The sequence below is a fragment of the Lepidochelys olivacea genome, assembly GCF_965140295.1.
Source record: "Lepidochelys olivacea isolate rLepOli2 genome assembly, chromosome: 4".
Classification (NCBI taxonomy): Eukaryota; Metazoa; Chordata; order Testudines; family Cheloniidae; genus Lepidochelys; species Lepidochelys olivacea.
In genome coordinates, this window is record NC_140414.1 from 45,039,718 (window position 1) to 45,061,112 (window position 21,395).

The following is a 21,395-nucleotide window of genomic DNA, read 5'->3' on the forward strand; positions in this document are numbered from 1 at the left end:
CCTCCTTCACAGTCTCTCCGCTTTACCCTCATTCCACGTGCTTTCCTAGCTCCTCTGCTTCCCTGCCTTCTTATTGTATGGTGTATAAAGATGGTTTCAAAGGGTTTTTTAAGTGTATATGCTTTTTTGTTTGTTTTGTAGAGAGGTTGCTATTGGTTTTGTGGTTTGTTTTTTACCTTGGAAATCTCAGGTTTATCAAGACTGGTCTTCGTGGCTTTTGCTGGAGGACTTGCTAAAGGTCTCATAGAAACAGGGAGCTCTCTGGGTCTTTTACTGAATGGGTGAAAAGTACTGAATCTTTAAGAAACAGTTTTTTTATCAAGTGTTTGTCAAGGCACCCTTTTTATCAGATGCTTGAACTCTGCATGAAAGAGCAGTGGAATTACTGTCAAGTATACAAGTATGCGGTTTCTGTTGACTCTTAACAAGGATTAAAAATGAGCCTTGCTCATGGGCAGAGAGAACTATGGTCTGCAACAGAGAGGTTCTACAAGGTTGAGTTTAGGAAAAGCCAAACTTGAGGAGAAAGCTCGGGCTGAGGTTCATGGTTAGGAGTATGTTTGTTTGAATTTTATACAGTGGGTATATATTTTTTTAGGAGGAGGGGGCCTCTTGCTTACAAGGTATTAACAAGTATATATCTGTTTTAAAGAATCTGAATAAAAATCACATCCAAACTCAATTATCCAGATTTCACTTCCTTTGTACTGTGATGTCACAACCATAGAATCATAGAATATCAGGGTTGGAAGGGACCTCAGGAGGTCATCTAGTCCAACTCCCTGCTCAAAGCAGGACCAATCCCCAACTAAATCATCTCAGCCAGGGCTTTGTCAAGCCTGACCTTAAAAACTTCCACCTCCCTAGGTAACGCATTCCGGTGTTTCACCACCCTCCTAGTGAAAAAGTTTTTCCTAATATCCAACCTAAACCTCCCCCACTGCAACTTGAGATCATTACTCCTCGTTCTGTCATCTGCTACCACTGAGAACAGTCTAGATCCATCCTCTTTGGAACCCCCTTTCAGGTAGTTGAAAGCAGCTATCAGATCCCCCCTCATTCTTCTCTTCCGCAGACTAAACAATCCCAGTTCCCTCAGCCTCTCCTCATAAGTCATGTGTTCCAGCCCCCTAATAATTTTTGTTGCCCTCCGCTGGATGTTTTCCAATTTTTCCACATCCTTCTTGTAGTGTGGGGCCCAAAACTGGACACGGTACTCTAGATGAGGCCTCACCAATGTCGAATAGAGGGGAACGATCACGTCCCTCCATCTGCTGGCAATGCCCTACTTATACAGCCCAAAATGCCATTGGCCTTCTTGGCTACAAGGGCACACTGTTGACTCATATCCAGCTTCTCATCCACTTTCACACCTAGGTCTTTTTCTGCAGAACCGCTGTCTAGCCATTCGGTCCCTAGTCTGTAGTGGTGCATGGGATTCTTCCGTCCTAAGTGCAGGACTCTGCACTTGTCCTTGTTGAACCTCATCAGATTTCTTTTGGCCCAATCCTCTAATTTGTCCCTCTGTATCCTGTCCCTACCCTCCAGCGTATCTACCTGTCCTCCCAGTTTAGTGTCCTCTACAAACTTGCTGAGCGTGCAATCCACGCCATCCTCCAGATCATTAATGAAGCTATTGAACAAAACTGGCCCAAGGACCGACCCTTGGGGCACTCTGCTTGATACTGGCTGCCAACTAGACATGGAGCCATGTTGTTGAGCATGACAATCTAGCCAGCTTTCTATCCACCTTATCATCCATTCATCCAGCCCATACTTCTTTAACTTACTGGCAAGAATACTGTGGGAGTTAAGGGGCACCTTACGTGGTCCTAAGACAATTTCCCCCACCTCTCCGCTCCACTCCACCAGCCATCCCACGAATTGCTCCGCTTTGCCAGCTGCCCCCATGAGCTGCTCCAGCCATCCCGCAAACCGCTCTGCTCCAAGAGCCGCTCTGCTCTGGCAGCTGTCCCATGAGCCGCTCCAGCCATCCCACGAACAGCTCTGCTCCAAGAGCCGCTCTGCTCTGCCAGCTGTCCCGCAAACTGCTCCGCAAAATGTGCCTTCAGGCTCCCCCACTACTTAACACAACAGTCAGTGATTTCAGCTCTTAGTAAGTTTAGCTCTTTTGTGATTTCAGCTTGTAGTAGGGGAGCCTCAGTGCTGGTGCACCATTGACCCAAAGTGAATTCAGCTCAGCAACCTGTAACTAAACTCCTAATGGAATCAAAATTAGCTCTGATATTCCACAGTGGAGAAAGGAGGAAGTGCAATTAGCATGTCAGGCCCTCACCAGGGGCCCATACCACCAGGTATTAATACCTGTCCTCAGCCTTTCTCCTACCAGTCATCTACTGAGTCTTCCAGGAAGGCAAGAACTCAATTTCTGATGTGAAAAAAAGAGAGCAAAAAACAGAACTTCTTTAGAACAAAAACCCAACAAAAACAAAACCAGAAAAACAGCCTCCTCATCTCCTTCTCCCCTACCATGAGATACCTTTTATACATAAAAAGGAGGGGGGGCACAACCTGAATGTTTTCTTTGGCAGGTGGACAAGGTAGCTACTGTCCTGGGACACCTGTGATCCTACATAAAACAAGTTTCTAGCATAAAGTGATACAGTATATTGGGTATTAATGGATTCTAAATTATTGCAGTTTTCAGAAATCAATTTTAAAAAATCATTATGAGACAAATTCTTGTACTATTTCTTGAGAGAAACTGTAGCCTATTGTGAAAGTATTGTCTTAACACAAATAACACTGCAGGTTTCTGATTTCTTTTTAAGAGTAGGCTTTGTACATCAACCGTCTGCCACTAACTTTAGTCATCAACTACTATAAAGGCATGGTTTTATCTTTCACTGAAGGATTAGCCCATTCCATTCCCATCAAATATAGTCTTTCTCATCATATATTTATCACCTTATTTTTAAATGTCTTTCCCCTGGTTATAACATGGAGATTATTCTTCTTTCAGAATGATGGGATGATCTGAACAAGTATGAAGAGAGCATTCCACGAAATCTCCCAATAAGCTCTGGAAGAGATACACTCTCTTTGTGGTGGGTACAGCTGAATCCTTTCTGTTCTCTTCTTTCGCCAGGAAGATATGACTAGCTGAAGTGTTTGGTTCTATATATAGCTGGCTGATGTCAGCTGGATGCCAGTCTCTTTGGAGAGGGTCAGCCCCCAGTTTGTCTTCGTACTAGGTACCATGCAGACCCAACCAGAAGGATAGAAACCATCCAGGACCAGTCAGGTCATCCCCATTCATAACAAACTCCAGAAACTTCACCAAAAGGGGTTGGGATTGCTTTTTTCTGCACAACAAAGCCTAACAGGGTAAGTGTATTTTTTCCTGAAATATTTTGACATTGTTTGTCCTACAATCTGTTGCATAGAAGACATTTAAGTAACATCTTATCTCAGGAATAAAATATGATGTATATTTTTATCTAGTGGGGAATCCACTTTCTTTGCTTATTTAAAGATGCTTTAACAAGCTCATCAACCTTTTCGCTGTCACTTTCAGCAGTTTGCCAGAATTTTTCCTATTTTTGAGACTGTAGATCAAGGGTTAACAAAAGACAGCATTTGAAATAAATCACAGATTTGCATTTTTTTTAAACATAGTGAGTGGAAATCAGAAGGCCCAGACCACTGCCACAGATCTTGCTACAGAATTTATGTAAGACAGTATGTCACTCAGGACTTCTTATCTTTGAGTTGGAGAATGTGTCTCTGATCAGATGTTTGCAAGGAGTGATTGCCAGTGTCTTTGGCATTGTTAAAAAGACATCTTAGCCAAATGAGAAATAAGTATAGTCACTAATTATTCTGAAGACAATGCTTGAAATAAAAGTCAACTGGATTCTACACACTGGCTCAACAATGTAAAAATGTGGATTTTTTTTTTTCAGTGAGGAAAACCCCACCAGACAATCACAATGTTATCACATTCTGCCATGGTCAAAGAGAGGAAACAACAAGCATCAGCCATTATGAAGGAAATCTACGGAAATGGTATAGAGCTAAAACCGGTTACTGTATGTCCTATGTTCCTTTCGCTCCTTCCTAACATTTCTTTTTAATCTTACAGTTTAACTCTCTTACAGCTCTTTCTCTGGGTATTCTGCCATAAATAATCTAGTGGGGGTATCATGCCGCCTATGGTAACTAATCCTTTTGTAGTTGTCTCTTTTCATTTGAAAGCTATTTTCAGATGAACAACTGTTGTGAAGGAATGAAGTAATCTAACAGCTGATGTACATTCTGCTTGGATAGCCTTTCAGAATATTATTTGGGGCTAATATCATGACTGGATTCCATTTTGCAAGACTATTCATATACAAAACATGATTATCTGTCTATATCTTTTTTCCTGTTTTCCATTTCTTTTAATATGCATGATCAAAAATATTTGTATCAATATTCTCCTTCTCCTCAAAGCTAGCTATTGGGATTAATAAACCTTATTAGTTCTTGTCGTTTCTCTCCAATACATAGTCACTGGCTGATCTTTTAAGCAGCCATTCAACTTTTCTGTTGCCATTTTGAGGGAAATGGAAACAGCTATGAAAATCTTAGCTTGATTTTCAAAAGCGGGTGCTTAACGTGAGACTTTCAAAAGTGCTTCGTGATTTAGGAGCACATGTCCCCTTGACTTTCACTGGGACTGTACTCCTAACTCAGATGTTTTTGAAAATTCCACCCATAGAACCTTATTTAGGTGCTTTAATAAGTTGCCTAATTTTCAAAAGTGCTGAGCATCTAGCAGTCCCCCTTGAAATCTGTGGAAGTTAAAACTCAACACTTTTGAAAATCAGGCCATTGGTTTAGGTGCCTAACTATAAATTAAGGACCTAACTTTAAATCTACTTATGAAACTCTTGGATTTATTCTCCTGCTCACATGTATTGTGATAACTTAGATAACTTACTGACAAATAACCCACTTAGATAACTGACAAATTTGATTCCAAGGAAAGTAGGATCAGGCCCTTTGTATATGTATAAAAAAGAATCTGCCCGTGTAAGTGCCTGCCCATTCCTTTCACATTTTGTTGTAAATATACCTGTTAGATTTTTTAAATGCAGTTATATTAAACCATTTAATATCTGAGAGACATTTTTAATATTTTTGTAGATGCCATGTCTGGATCCCATATCTTTGTATTTAAAGACTATGTAAAACAAGCTGTACTGAAGCCAACTAAGGATTATTTAGATGTTCCACATATGATATAATTGTCTCTGAAGTATCTTATTAGGTAACTCATTTGTTAAAGCTGATTACAGTGATCAGTTAAATCATCCAATGGGTCATTTAGGCATTTGCTGTGGGCCACATCCAGTTTTAATTCAAAATTAGTTAATGGGTCAAATTTTTAAATGTAGAGGCTTAAGATCCATGCTCAAAAATATGTGCCTACCTTTACATGTACAGTTCTTGCAATTATGAGTACAGATGAGAACTTTATGCATGCAAAGGCATGTGTAAATATCCAGTTTGCAATTGTAGTCAAGGTAACTGCAACACTCAATTTACAATTGCTCACATTTTCACACACACAATTGGACCTCTCTTTTAAAAAACTGACTCTAGATTAGGCATAGGGAACTGGTATGAGAAACAACCCAAGCCTTCACCTGATCCTGGACTGAATTGATTCCATATCTGGATTAAGAAAATGTTGTTGGAACTGGGAAGTAGGACCCATGACAGGAGAAGGCCTGAATGGGACAGAGACAAAGTAGCAGGCAGCAGTGCAGCTCAAAACACAGCTGACTGGTGCTGATGATTACCTGATTGCAAGTGCAAGTGAAAGTGGAAGATCAAGGATTTAGGAGTGGGAGAAAAACTGATTCATATTGGAGCCTCAATGCGGTTTTGCATAGCATGATGTTACTTCATATCTTGTCCTGAAGCTTATAAACACCCACAGAGACTAAGGCCTTGTCCACACTGGCAAGTTTCTGTGCAGTAAAGCAGCTTTCTGCGCTGTAACTCCCGAGGTGTACACACTGCCAAGCCATTTAGTGCGCAGAAACTGCACAGTAGCAGCACTGTAAAAAAACCACCCCAACGAGAGGCGTACAGCTTTCTGTGCCAGGGCTACAGCGCCATGATGCCAGTGTAGACACCCTAGTAGATTACAGTGCTGTGATTGTCCTCCGAGCGGTGTCCCACAATACCTGTTCTCACCTCTCTGGTCATTGGTTTGAACTCTACTGCCTTGCCCTCAGATGACCAACTGTGAGCCCCACCCCTTAAATTCCTTGGGAATTTTGAAAGTCCCCTTCCTGTTTGCTCAGGGACGCGTGCAGTGGTCTCAGCGCATCTTTCTAGGTGGCCATGCCTGCTCCACACACCAGGCAATCCCCCCGCTTGGAGCAATGCCGAGCTGCTGAACCTCATCAGCATTTGGGGAGAGGAGGCTGTCCAGTCCCAGCTGAGTTCCAGCCGTTGGAATTATATGTATGGACTGATATCATGATGAATGACAGAAAGGGGCCATGACCGGGACACACTGCAGTGTAGGGTCAAAGCGAAGGAGCTGCGGAACGCCTACCACAAGGTGCGGGAGGCAAACTGCTGCTCCAGTGCTGCCCCCACGAGCTACCAGTTCTACAAAGACCTGGACGTGATACTCGGTGGTGACTCCACCTCCACTGCGAAGGCCACTGTGGATACTTCGATGGCTCGCATGCCAGTCGAGAATGGACCGAGGACGTAAAGGGGGAGGGGGACCCAGACGCAGAGGATGACTCAGAGGTCAGAGATACATGCAGCCAGGAGATCTTCTCAACGCCAGAGGAGGCTAATCAGTCACAGGGGTCGGAGCTTGGTGAAGCGCAAACAGGAGAGGAGGCCCCTGGTATGTGGCTTTGATTTTGGGAATTGCTAAAGTGAGTTGTTGGGGGCAAGAGGGTTGCAGAAAGCAGGCTTCTGTCTGTATGATGAGCATATCACCACATACCTAGTATGAGCGGTGGAACAGGGTGTTGATTGACTCCCTCACTTCATGGAATGTGCCTCAGATCTCCACGAAACTCTCATGGAGATACTGGGCAACCAACTGCTGCAGGTTCTTTGGCAGAGCTGCTTTGTTTCTTGCCCCATTAAGGGTAACTTTCCTGCACCATTCTGCCTTCACTGGGAGGGGCGGGGGACCATTGCTGCACACAGGCGAGCTGCATAAGGACCAGAGTGGAAGTCGAAGTCTTGGAGAAGACCCTCCCTTGATTCCCTGCTCACCCTTAGCAGTGAGATATCTTCCATAATGAACACAGCCTGTGGAAAGTGTGGGAATAGGAATGATTATCAGGCCTCCCCTACAGTACTGGCTCTCCCCAAGAGCCACGTGCTCAGTGTACAGTACAGTCCTGGAACACTGATTTCCCCTGCCCCTGAGGGCAACACCCGTCCCTCTGCAATTTAGCCCTGCTGAAGAACAGTACCCACTGCACTCTACTCCAAAGGACAAGGTTGCATGTGATATCTGGACATACACAAATCTTTAACTGTCCCAGGAATTCACCCTCCTCCTGGGACCCTCTCTTCCCCCATCCTCTACGGTGCTGATCTGTTTTTTTGTTTGTCACTCTCCTCTAGTTGTTGTTGTTTAATAAAATAATTGTTTTGGTTTGAAAGCAATCTTTATTCCATTAACTGAAAGCAAACAGAGCCCTGCAAAGCAACAGGCAATTTTCTTAAACCTTCACAGTGCATCGGCTACACCAATCACAATCACCTCCTAGCATTACAAGCACTGCACTCCTGAGCATAGCAACAAATATTAGTGGCTTTCAGCTTCAAATTGCTGCCTCAAGGCATCCCTGATCCTTATGGCCCTGCGCTGCACCCCTCTAATAGCCCTGGTCTCTGGTTGTTCAAATTCAGCCTCCAGGTGCTGAGCCTCAGCAGTCCAGCCCTAAGTGAAGCTTTCATCCTTCTCTTCACAAATATTACAGAGCGTACAGCACATGGCTATGAGTACAGGAATATTGTCATCGGCCAGGTCCAGCCTTCCATATAGGCAATGCCAGCGGGCCTTTAAAGGGCCAAAAGCACACTCAACAGTCATTCTGCACTTGCTCAGCCTGTTGTTGAACTGCTCCTTGCTGCTGTCAAGGTTCCCATAAGCCATGACATTAAGGGATAGACAGGGTCTCCCAGAATCAGAATGGGCATTTCGACTTCCGCTATGGTGATCTTCTGGTCCGGGAAGAAAGCCCCAGCTTGCAGCTTCCTGAACAGGCCAGTATTCCAAAAGATGCGTGTGACATGCACCTTTCCGGACCAGCCTGTGTTAATGTCTGTGAAACGCTCACGGTGATCTACAAGCGCCTAGAGAAATAGCCCTTCCAATTAACGTACTCGGTGGCTAGGTGATCTGGTGCCAGAATTGGAATATGAGTGCCATCTATCACCCCTCCCCATTTAGGGAAGCCCTTTTGTGCAAAGCCATCCACAGTGTCACTCATGTTGCCCAGAGTCATGTCTTTTGGAGCAGAATGCAATTAATGGCCCTGCACACTTCCGTCAACATGAGTCCAATGGTCGACTTTCCCACTCCAAACTGGTTAGCGACCGATTGGTAGCAGTCTGGAGTAGCCAGCTTCCACAGTGCACTCAACACGTGCTTCTTCAATGACAGGGCAGCTCTCATTCTCGTGTCCTTGTGTCGCAGGGCTGGGGCGAACTCATCACACGGTCCCATGAACATGGCTTTCCTCATCTGAAAGTTCTGCAGCCACTGCTCGTCATCCCAGATGTGCATGATGATGTGATCTCACCACTCAGTGCTTGTTTCCCAAGCCCAAAAATGGCATTCCAGTGTGGTCAACACCTCCGTGAATGCCACAAGCAATCTCATGTCGTAGCTACTACATATGACAAGATCAATGTCAAACTGCTCTTGCCTTTGTAGTTTAAGGAATAACTCCACTGCCACCTGTGATGTGTTAGTGAGAGCAAGCAGCATATTTGTCAACACTGCAGGATCCATTCCTGCAGACCGAAGAGGCAGAGCATGCAGTACACAAACCATTGAAAGATGGGGCCAAATGTGGACTAAGCACAGGGATTGCTTGGATTTGAAGCAATGCATCATGGGGCACTGGGACAGGACCCAAGATGCCCTGTGACCCCCTCCGCCTTCCCACAACTCTTAGCGGCAAAAGAGGAAGAGATGCTCTGAGGGATAGCTGCCCAGAGTGCACCGCTCCGAATACTGCTGCAAGTGTGAACACACTATTGCACAAGCAGCAGAGAGTATGAACACACAACAGTGGTTTCCCTTCAGCACTCTCTGAGCGGTGATGTAATTGCTGGTGATGTAACTCTGCCAGTGTAGACATACCCTAGTTCAATTATTAAAATAATGAGCATGGGTAACTGTAAATGACGAAGTCAGAGAAGATGCTTAACAATATTATTTTTACTGGATGATCTAATTATGGCCACATGTGAAAAAGGCTACTTTCCAAACCCTGGCAGTAAGAAATGAATAACAAAATAGTTTGCTAAGCATTGAAGTTATCATGGTGTAAAGAGTAAGCAAGGGCTTTAAAATTGAGGACACCAAATGGCAAGAGTTCTTCAAATCAGTGTCAGCATACTCAGTGCCACTAGTATCCCAACTTCCAGAACTTCTCCATAAGACTGACCAATGAAGGTTATGCCATACAGGGTTCTCTGCCCGCAGTTTTACTCAGGGATTTCCTCCCCCTGCCCCAATACCCCGCCCACCCCAGTTTTGTGAACTAGTTACAAAAAAATCATGTTTTAGTGATTGTTTGGAAATCTGAACTGAAATTGAAACATGAATACACACTTTAAAAGCATATACATGTATGATAAAATGTGTATCTGAAAAAGTATAATAGCTTTGAAAAGTATAAACATAGACTATCTTCCTTATACAGCTGTTGTTTTTTATGACAATGTCAGTGCATTCATTTTGGTGATGTTGGCCAACCTAATAGTTTCAAATTATGATTTGTAAATGAGCTCTCCCTGACAGCTAGTGATGACCTAGGGGCTGGGGGGAAAGGCCTCACGACCAGATTTTATTTACATTCACACCTAATCTACCTAGGTATTCAGCAAACAGAGCTGCGTTGCCCAAGAGATAGATTTTGGCTGGGGTTGGGTTACAAATCACTTGAATGCGCGGGGAAGGGGGGAATGAAATGTTGTTGTTCTTATTGTATGAGTAAAGGGCAGTAGAACTGTACTTAGCCTGGGCTGATTGAGGGCATCAAGAGAGAAGGTGGGGACAGGAGTTTTGCTTGATGGTCTGCCTGAGTCACAAGTACTATTTGACCTGCCCCTCTCCATTGTTTAAAGACAGAGCTGATTAGGTTCCATAGATAGTCTTTTGTTTTGTTAAGTGACCACTACAGCTGAAATCAGGTCTAAGTGCTTAGACCTGCTGTGGGACAGTGTTTCTGTGGAAGAGATGGCCCAGGCCGCACTAGCAGCGAGGTTCCCCCACTGAGAGCTCAGCTGAAATCACTGAGAGCTGGGTGGAACCTCAAGAGACCAACTTGCAGAGGTCACAGTGGCAGGTGGCAGCAGAAGGTGACGGCGCAGGGCCATTGGCAACAGAGCAATGGAGTGAACGGTGGCACAATGAATAACAGTGGCCAGAGTGAACAGTGAGCAGCTGGAGGAATGAGCAAGGTGCCTTCTTTCCCCCAACCTGGGAGGTGAACTCATGAGAGAGAACCTCTGAACTCTGAGTCTCCACTGACCAAGGACAACACCGGTGAGTGTTAATGAGGCTGTTAAGAATGCTGGAGACACAACACAGTTCAGGAGAACAAACATGGCTGTGGCATCATACTTGCTATTTAAGCAAGAGATACCACACACTACAAAATGGAGGCCAATGTTAAGTGGATTGTCACTTGTTCATCCTGAAGTTGAACACTGGTTCTGGACAAGACCAGCAAATGTTCACTATCTTTCTGCAAGAAACTCAACTGACTGGCTAGAGGTATGTGGTGCAACAGTGAAAGACTCAACAGTTGAAAAAGTGAAGAACTCTCTCACCACAAAAAAATTTGCATACATGGCTGATGAATGCAACAATGCAAATGGGCATCAAGTATTAAGTCATTGTGTACGTTATCTTCATGTCAGTGGTAGGGCAATAGATGCATTTCTAGATGTTCAAGTTGTAGAAGACACATCGGCTGCAGCTGTGACAACCCACATCTTAGAGGAGTTAAATGCTGGTCAATTGGACCCCAAACAGATGGCTGCTTGTGCATTTGATGGAGCTGCAAACTTCTCTAGAAGACACGGTGAAGTACAAGCTTTGCTCAGAGAAAAGTGTAACACTAATCTCTCCTATACACACTGCAGAGGCCATCTACTCCAACTAGTGCTAGTACGAGCTGCAGACTCTTCAAAAGACATTAAAAAAGCTATAAATTTAGTGTCTTCATTATATTCTTTTTTCAGCAAGAGTCCAAAAAGACTGAATATCTTGGAAAATATAGAAGATACACTAGGACTGAAGTTCAAATTAGTCCAACCTGGGAAAACCCTCTGGCTTTCTCATGAGCGATCCTTGGCTGTTGTCTTAAAATTACTCCAGCCATTATTACTGGCTTTGGAAAGTATCTACCAAGATGGGATGGATCTAAGTAGTGAGGCTGGTGCATTACTTTTGCTACTACATTCAGAGAAAACTATTGCCATTCTCTCCCTTGTAAGTCTATTTTTGAAACCACTTGGGTCATTAAACAATGTCATCCAGGCATCTGCTACAACAGTAGTAGATCTTTGTCCAGCAATAGAAGCTACATTTGGATCAATCAGAGAGCTACCCATTGAAAAAGTACTGGAAGAAGCAAAGACTTTAGTCCAGAAGTTGAGTAATGAAGGCATTTATATTGAATCCTTAAGTGAAGAGGACAAGAAGTGTTTAAGACAACTGAAAAAGTACACAGATTTGATTCTTAAAAATCTACAACAGTGACTGATAGATTCTACTCAACCTCTACATAGCTTTTACACAGAGGTCCTATAAAACACCGACAGTTGAGTGGAGTGAGGCACTACCAGCAAAGGGGCTGCCATGTGCTCAGGGCAGAATAGGGAATCTGAACACACAGTGGAATATCATACGATGAATAAATGAAGATTTGACTTCAACTTCTTTTTTTATCATCACTAGTGGCTTGACCCAATCTTTGTGCTATGTTTCCTGGGATGAAAGAAGTAGGAATTCATCTCTTGTTACTCCCAGTCACAACAGCTACAGTTGAGCATTCTTTTGCCTCATTGAATAGAATTTTGTGTTCTGAAAGAAGTTGCCTTCTGCCTGATCATGTGAATGATCTAATGAGAATACCAATTAAAGGAATGGAAGTACCAGACACACGGGAAGCCACCAAAGATGAACGCATTGCATTCATCTTGTTCATTAACAGAGTTGTGCAAAATTATAACAAGAAACCAATAAGGATGTAGATGTAGTGCTTCATAGAAGGCTTGAGTAGCCAACTTTAATTTTTGTGATGATTTTAAAACATGAGTTAAATCTAATTGAATGGTCATGAAACATTTTTCAGTTTTTACTATGGTGCCATAGAGCCACCTTCACACTCAGGGTCTCACCCCTCATCGGCCCTGACCCTCCTCCAGCTCCCTGTAAATTCAACCCCCCCCACCCCCAATTTCAATTCCTGGGGAAAACCCTGGTTCTTACTCTTCCCCCTCCACCACCACCCATGCATGCATATTCATTATCAAAGTTCCCCAGAATTACAATGTAAAGCCAAGGAAGTGATCTTTTCCCCAAGCAGGGACCTAAGTAACACTGACAGCAGTAATTAGATTTCCAGCACTTGTTAATCTTTTGAAAAGAGTTGCTTGTAATTCTCCTATTGATGAGAACTGTTAATTGCAGTGTGGAAAAAAATAGATAATTATTCTGAAGGAATCATGTAAAAGTTGTTAGAAGTATATTTTAATTCATTGTTACGTCTTTCATTTTCATAAACTGGACCTTTATTCTGAAATTCTCTAAATAAAACTATTAAGTAGTGGCTCCCAGCCAATTCAAACCTCTGTTACAGGAGGTAGCTAGCCTTAAAAAATCTAAAAAATGTGAATGAATCATTGAGACAAAAACTATTGCAAGCAATCAGAAATAGGAAGATATGTGTAAAATAGGCTGAGGAGTTCTTTCTCTGTCCAGTCCAGGATATATATTGATTTAGGCCGGGTCCAGGACTGAGGTCAAGGGGAGTTTTGACACTGACTTCAGTGAAAGTAGGATTTTACTGATCACTAAGAAATTATATTGTAAGATACCAAGGGTCTGATTTTCAGAAAAGCTGAGCACCTACACTTCTAACTGAAATCAACAGGAGCTGTGGGCGCTCATCACCTTTGTAAATCTGGCTCTCAGTGCAGAAGCTCATTCCAGGCTACAGTGTACTTCATAACTCCCCAAAAAAATGACTGAGTTCACTAATACAGCATGGAGCAGGAGGATGTTACTGGGGAACTGGGGTGCATTTCTTGTTGGACTACAGATATAGGGAATATAATAATAAGCATTATTTAGCAAAAAGCAGCATTTAAGGAAAGCAGAGAAGAATATTTCATAAGGCATATGCTTGTCTGTTGTGGTACAGAGTCAGATGGCCTAGACCTTGGAAAGAAAATCAGCATCCCCAGAGACATCATGGTGGAGGAACTATCAATACCCAGCAACAGAGGTGCAAGGCTATTTAAGATGCGTCAAAGGAGATCTGACAAGTACACCTATGAAAACTATCATTATTTAGCAAATAAGCAAAGGAATGTGAGTATTTTGTATTACAAGTGTCTAAATACAATACAGTGAGACTGGTGTGGGGTTACCTATGATTTGCATGGTACTGACTGCAAGAATTATCCATAGCTTTAGGAAAAGATGTGAACTGAACCATGACCTGGAACAAGGCCAGTGTGAAGCTCAAAGTGAGCTGTATCATTTTGTGGTCTTCTAGACAAATCAAAAAAGGCTCAGATCTGGGTGCTGCTTTTAGGTCCCACAGAATGGGACAACAAGGTTCAAGGGCCTCAAGTTGAAAGTATTCACATCAAAATCTGACTCAGGTCAGTAGTGACCAAAAGTCATTACCATGTGACAGCTGATTTAGGAATGATGTAAGGATTACTTTGTTAATAACAGCTGAAGGCTTTGAAGATGCAAAGTTCTATATAAACAGCAAGTATTAATATTATTATTGCTATTATTACTATGAAAACTATGTTGGTGGTCTTATTCCAGTTCCTAGCCAGTAACATCACCTGTGCAATTGGCACTAATAGTCTTCCTTGCTGGCACTCTTAGCAAAGGAGTAAGGAATTAAATGGGCCATGGGGACAAAACTGCCCCTTGAGCTGGCCCCTAAGGAATAGGGTTGAGGCACATTGGCAGGGTAGTAGGAACTGCTGACTGGGAATCAGATGCTTCTATATTCTAATACTAGCTTTGACATTCATTCCTTCTGGGGTTGTCAGGGTTCCCTTCCCACTCTGAACTCTAGGGTACAGATGTGGGGACCCACATGAAAGACCCCCTAAGCTTATTTCTACCAGCTTAGGTTAAAAACTTCCCCAAGGCACAAATCTCTATTTGTCCTTGGACTGAGGTATGCTGCCACCACCAAGTGATTTAGACAAAGAATCGGGGAAAGGACCACTTGGAGTTCCTAGTCCCACAAAATATCCTCCCAAGCCTACACCCCTTTTCCTGGGGAGGCTTGAAAAATAAACAAGGTGAGCACAAACCGGACCCTTGGGTTTGTAGGACACTAAAAACCCAATCAGATTCTTAAAAAACAGAACTTTATTATAAAGGAAAAAAAAGTAAAAGAAGCACCTCTGTAAAATCAGGATGGAAGGTAATTTTACAGGACAATCAGATTCAAAACACAGAGTATTTCCTTCAAGGCCAAACTTTAAAGTTACAAAAAGAAAACCAGGAATACACCTTCCTCCCAGGACAGAGAAAATCACAAGCCAAAACAAAAATAGGCTAACACATTCCCTTGCTAGTACTTACTGATTCTAATGGAGCTGGATTGCTTGCTTCCTTGATCTGTGTCCGGCAAGCACACAGAACAGACAGACCAAATCCTTTCCCCCCCCCCCTCCATCCCCCTCTCCATATGAAAGTATCTTGTCCCCTTATTGGTCCTTTTGGTCAGGTGCCAGCCAGGTTACCTGAGCTTCTTAACCCTTCATAGGGAAAAGGATTTTGTGCCTCTGGCCAGGAGGGATTTTATAGTACTGTATACAGGAAGGTTGTTACCCTTCCCTTTCTATTTATGACAGGGGTAATACATGTAACCTCTCCACCTTGTTTTCTACATTTGTAGAAACAGTGATAATTACATTTATAGATTAAACTTCACAACACACATGAGAGCTAGGTGAATTAGTTAGGGCTAATTAATCTACAAGGTTCTGAGCATTTCAGTCCCAGTCTAGCAAAACAATAAAACACCGGCTTAACTGTAAGTGAGTGAGTAGCCCCACTGACTTCAGTGCTGGTTCAGGACCTTAATGAACTAAAGTCTGCATCTCAATTCCATGCATACTTCCCCACTGATTTCAGACGTGAAAGCATGTGACTGAGGAGCACAATTTGTCCCAGCATCTTTAAACTGCTTTGAAGATGAAGAGAGCTGTATCGGTGTATATATAAGTATAATTATTATTAATTAACCTACAAAACTTTTATTGCTAAATAGCAATTCCCATCCCCCAACAGTTTTTAAAACTTACAAAGATATTTTAGATGGTGGTGCTAATGCTTTTGGGTCCAGTCCAATTGCTAGTGAATCAAGAATTCCATTGACTTCAATTGGAGTTGGATCAGATTCTTCATTTGGGGCAAGAAAAAGTGTGTGTGTGTGTGTGTGTGTATATGTATATGTATATATATATATTTATATATATATATATTTATATATATATATATATATATATAAAAAAAAATAAAGTATTGATGTGACGTAGTATAACATTTTTATTGGCATGAGCATGGGATGAGTAGCACATTACTCAGGAGTGGCAAAGCACCAAGTGTCAAGGAAAACTATATATTGCACCACAGCATCAGGTATTTTGCTCTGAGAAGCTATTTTAGCAACTCTTTTACAATTGTAAACATGGGGGGAGGGTGGGTACTATACTGAAGCCAGGTTGACTAAGTTACTATGAACTGGTCTTAGAGAAACAGAATTATTAGTACTAATAATTCATCAGAAAATAATGCCATAAAATAACAGTATCATCTGCTGGATTCCTGGATGCTTTTGGCCCAGTTCATGATGTGGAGCTTTGGGTAGCAGACTAGTAGAAGAGCCTTCCCTCTTCCCCGCTGCCCATACTAATCAGAATGCTGAGGGAGTCCATGGCAATCAGAGACTATAAGGTTATATTCATAAAAGGGGTTGAAATCCTCAATATCATGCCTGAACTCTCCAATATCTTGCCTTGTTACCTATTTAAGGAAGAAATCTTAGCTCTGTGATCTGTTATCGTTCAGAAGCCCCTGTCTTTTCAGCTCAATAAATGGACTTTGCCCAGAGTTGAGAATCTGTCCCAAAATCCTGTCATAGACAAAAAGATAGATTTTATATCCACTTTTTTGTAATGAGTAGAAGGAAAACAGCTGGTGACTGACTGGAGCTTCCAGATTTTCATTCACTCAGTCGAAATTAAAAGAGGACCAGGACCAAGTTTTGATGTTTAGAAGTGCTGATTTTCAAAGATACTGAGTGCTCAGTACCCCTGAAAATCAGGCCATTTATTTAGGTCCTAAATGTAGATATAGGGTTGGATTTTCAAGGGCACTCAGCATTGGCCTAGCTGCTCCCACTAACACCATAAGAGCAAAGTTATCTGAAAGCTGAGCACTTTTAGAAATCCCACCCAAAGGTGTCCAACTTTAGGCATCCAAGTTTGAACATTTTGACCTTATGGTTTAATATTTATTTAAGCTGAAAAATCTGAGGGCTGGAGTAAGTTAGCATGGCTCCATTGAAATGAATGATTTACACTACCTGAGGATGTGGGCCTAAGATTTTGAAAGCCTGTGGACCAGATTCACCAGTACACTCTGGCTGATTTGCACTGCTCTGGTAATGCAAAGCAGCCATAAAACAGATTTAATTGGCCAGTTCCTGAGGAAATATGCTGCTGACAGCTCCTTCCCCGGCAGCTGCATGTTAACTCCTTATGCAACAGGCAATAGGAGCTATGCAGCCAAAGTTAAGTCTGATAATAGCACCATAACTCACATAGGATTTCTGCTGTCAGTTCCTTGTTCTGCTCCCTCTTTGGTATTCTCCACAATGCAAGCTGAGCTGCAGCCGTTCAGTATTCAAACAGACCCTGGGGAAAGGAGAGAATGATGCCTTTTTAGTTTCTACTGACCTCCCTTAAATGCCAGTTTGGTCAGCACTTGTGTGGCCTTGATCTACTCTGTGCCTTAAACTGGAGTGGATCATTTTGCCTGCTATGATTAAAATGATCTTTCCAATAAACCTTAAGAGCATTCTAAAATGTACTGACCTGATCAAAAACATTTCCTTTGTTTCAAGTTTAAAAAAAAAAGTGTTTGTTTTTTTCTATCTTAAGGAAATCCTACTCCAACACACTCTATATTTAAGTTCCTTTTAGACTGTCTCTCATTGCTAAAAATAAGTTACTGACTGTTTTGTTTTTGTTTTTGTTTTTTTTTACAAGCCTCTGATTCTGTATTTAAAGAAACAATGATTAAGGCTTTGGATGTTTCCTTAGAACTAATGACCGGATGGGAGGTGGGGATAACTCCAGCCTATCAAAAATCTCCAAGAGGTGGCCTGCACTAAGGTGGTTGTGACTACTGTAAAACAAGAAAAAACATTCCCACAAAGGTGTATAGACTTTTTGTGTGGCTGATGTGTTTTCAATTGGTATACAAAAAGCATCTATAGAGAATCAATGGCTTTTACATTAATCCACCAGATTGCTTGAATCTTAGAATAGGAAGGATGATCTAGGGCTGTATTTCTCATCCAGTGGGTTCGTGACCTGTGGGGAAGGGGAGGTGTCATAAAAGACAATCGGGGGACGGGAGTCCTAAGGCATTGAAATTTTTATTGCAATCTAAACCAAAGGAATCTTGCTCCCCCACTTCCCATACACACTTACCCTTCAAGGTCTAGTATTCTCTATTAGTCTCTTGAAACACAGACACACCTAAATTATTTTTGCTCTTACTTTTATAGTACATGTGGAGGGTTTCACAAACAGCTTTGTCTTTGAATAAGGGGTCACCAAAGTGAAAATGCTGAGATACACTGATCTAGTAGATAGGGTCCTGGACTAGGAGATGAGTTAAGTTCTCAGCTCAACACAGACTTCCTGTGTGACCCTGGGCAAGTCACTTACTGTATCCCCAACTCGGTTTTCCATCTGTAATATGAAGATAAGACTTCCATACTTCAGAGAGTCAATAACATCTCTTGATATGCACGTGCTATCCATGGTATTTGTTTCTATTCTAATGCAGCGTAGTGAACCTATGCAGAATGTTAAAATGGAAACTAGCAGTGCTGAAGCTGGCCAACAGCACGCACCAATGACACCTCCTAATACACCTGACCCACGGAGCCCACCAAATCCCGAAAACATTGCACCAGGTAAAGTACAAACTATTGTAATTTGTGCATGTACTGAGTACTCAGCTATTTCACAGCACAGAAAACAGTAGAGCATTTTGTTTACATGATCATTAATGGGATATTTATAAGGGATCAGCAAATTGATTCAAATGAGGTTAGAAGTACTTTAAAGAATTTATATGAATCTTCATTTTAAATGCAAATCAGAGTTGTTAACTTGCTTCAGTGTGGTTTATAAAAATCTTCATATACTTCTATTGTCTAGTTTCACACACAAGTGGAAATACATAGATAAGTTGGGAGAGGCTATTCTCATGATATCTATGAGCTAATTAATGCCATGAAATACTAGAAATCCCTAGAAACAGGAGACATTTAGTCTAATTAAATTTTCAGCCTGATTTCCAGGCCAAAGTATATTTGATAAGTTTGAATAAACATCTGGGGCCAGATCATCAGACCCTAAATCTGCATAACCCCATTGATCTGATCCTACCAATCTTAATTGTCTATCTGCTCCAAAATTTTCAGCCATCTGAGCTTCAGCATCACTAATTGTATTACAGCTTCTAAATGTGAATCTAAAGTCACTGCAGGTTCTGATTCAGCCCTTTATGTAGGAATAGCCGAGAGGAGAATTTGTCTCTCTGGCTGCAGAGATATTTTTCTGTTTTAAAGACCTTGGTTGCAAGGATCCTGTTTTCTTTATTTAAAGCCCTGAGCTACATGGAAGTCTAAAGACTAGAGCTGGCCAAATAATTTGTGACAAATAATTTATTCAGTGAATGTAGCTCTTTCTCCTGGTTGTGAATTATCCATAAGCAGGCAGAGGTTTTTACAAAGTCATTCTTTGTTCAACATTATTCAGTGCATGCATGTTTTGTGTAGACTTTTTCCAGCCAATGTGAACGGGATCAATGCCACTCTATCAGTGATTGCTAAAAGTACTAAGAGCTTTAGTACACTGTGTATCCATAAGCCCAATACAATGTGAATGGGTGCAATTTCTGTTTCCAAAGTTGAGGTGCGATCTTTGAGCTCTTTGTCTGCAGAAATATTTGTCTGAACTCTAATTTTTTTTCTGATTTGGAAACAAAACAGTGTTTTTTATGCTGAAATGGAGCAATAGTGTTAATGTAGAGAATTAGAAACCTAGTGAGGTAAAAAATTAGGAATAATTTTCCCTCTTCTTCCAACAAATAATTTTGGCTCAAATCTTAGGACAACCCCTTGCTGTTTTTAATACTCTCAACTATATACTAAGGGCTAGATTCTGCCACCCTTACTCTTGTCGTGTAGCACCAAATTATGGAAGTAATCCCACTAAAGTAAATTGAACTACTTGTGTAGTAAGGTACTGATCAACAGGAGTAAGCATGTCAGAATCTGTCCCTCACTGATGAGGGAGAGAATGGGTCTGATTCTTCACTTGCTTGCATGGTAGAAGACAATGGAGAACCAGGCATACAGGATGGATTTTCAAAAGTGCCTAAGGGATTAGAAGCACGTGTCCCACTGAAAGGCAATTGGACTTGTGCTCCTAACTCCTTTTAGTGCTTTTAAAAAGCCCACCCAAAAATTAGTCTACAGGCAGAACTGAATTATTTTAACTAAAGGTTTAATTTTAATCTCATTTAGCTAACCCAGTGCAAGAGGCTATGTGGACACTGGTACTTTGGTTTAAACGAGCTTAAATCAACAAGAAACAGGCTAAACCAAAATAAACCACGCTTAAACCTAAATAAGAGCATCTACAAAGCCTTTTGCACTGGTTTAACTAAAGTGATACAAATCCCCTATGTTTGCTTCCTACTTCTTTGTAGTCTTGGACAAGTAACTTAACACTCTCTGTTATTCAGCTTACCCTTCTGTTAAATGCTTATATAATAATTCTTAACTACTACATAGGACTGTAGTGAGAATTAAGGGTAATAAATATGTGTGATTGGCCCTTGAGATACTTGGGTGAAAAGTGCTATAAAATGCAATGTATGATTATAATTATTTATCCTTGATTTATTTCCATGAAGGATATTCTGGACCACTAAAGGAAATTCCTCCTGAGAGGTTCAACACTACTTCTGTGCCAAAATATTATCAGTCCCCCTGGATAGAAGCCATCAGCAATGACCCAGAGCTGTTGGAGGCTTTATACCCTAGACTGTTTAAGCCTGAAGCAAAGCCAGATCTGCCTGACTACAGGAGCTTTAACAGGTAATTTAGGAAGGAAGACGAATTTTACAGGACAGCAGAGATAGTTATGTGAAGTGGAATTTTTTTTTTAACCAAACTATAGGGAAAGAAACTGGTTCATAGGCACGCGCACACACATGCGTGCATGCACATACACCAAAGACTTTAAAGGGGAAAGCACAATTAGTCTAAATCTAAAGAATGGATTCTAAAATAAGCTCTAGCATAAACAACACAAGAGGAAGGTCATAGTAAAAGACTAAGAAATAATTAAATAAAGAAGGAAAAGTAAGAGAAGAACACAATATCCAATGAAATGAGGAATTTGATGCATAGGTGCTAGAACTAGGGATGCTGGGGGGTGTTACCACACCCCCTGGCTTGAAGTGGTTTCCGTTATATACAGGGTTTACGGTTTGGTTCAATGGCTTTCAACACCCCGACTATACAAATTGTTCTAGCACGCCTGACTTGATGGAATAAATACGACACAGCAAGGGCATG

General features: G+C 41.8%; 1 protein-coding gene across 2 annotated transcripts in view; it reads left to right on the top strand.

Annotated features, from left to right (window-relative positions):
* The first annotated feature begins 3,165 nt into the window (after positions 1–3,165).
* MYOZ2 (myozenin 2) overlaps positions 3,166–21,395 on the top strand; it is a 28,295-nt gene continuing 10,065 nt past the window's right edge. Inside the window, exons 1-5 of one of the 2 annotated variants that reach the window (XM_084626240.1) lie at positions 3,166–3,348; positions 3,927–4,029; positions 13,668–13,837; positions 18,587–18,716; positions 20,729–20,912. In XM_084626240.1, the coding sequence (XP_084482366.1) occupies positions 3,954–4,029; positions 13,668–13,837; positions 18,587–18,716; positions 20,729–20,912 (560 nt within the window). In that variant the 5' untranslated portion in view covers positions 3,166–3,348; positions 3,927–3,953. Of the gene's footprint in view, positions 3,349–3,926; positions 4,053–13,667; positions 13,838–18,586; positions 18,717–20,728; positions 20,913–21,395 lie in introns of those variants that run through there. The other variant, XM_084626241.1, reaches the window with a different exon arrangement.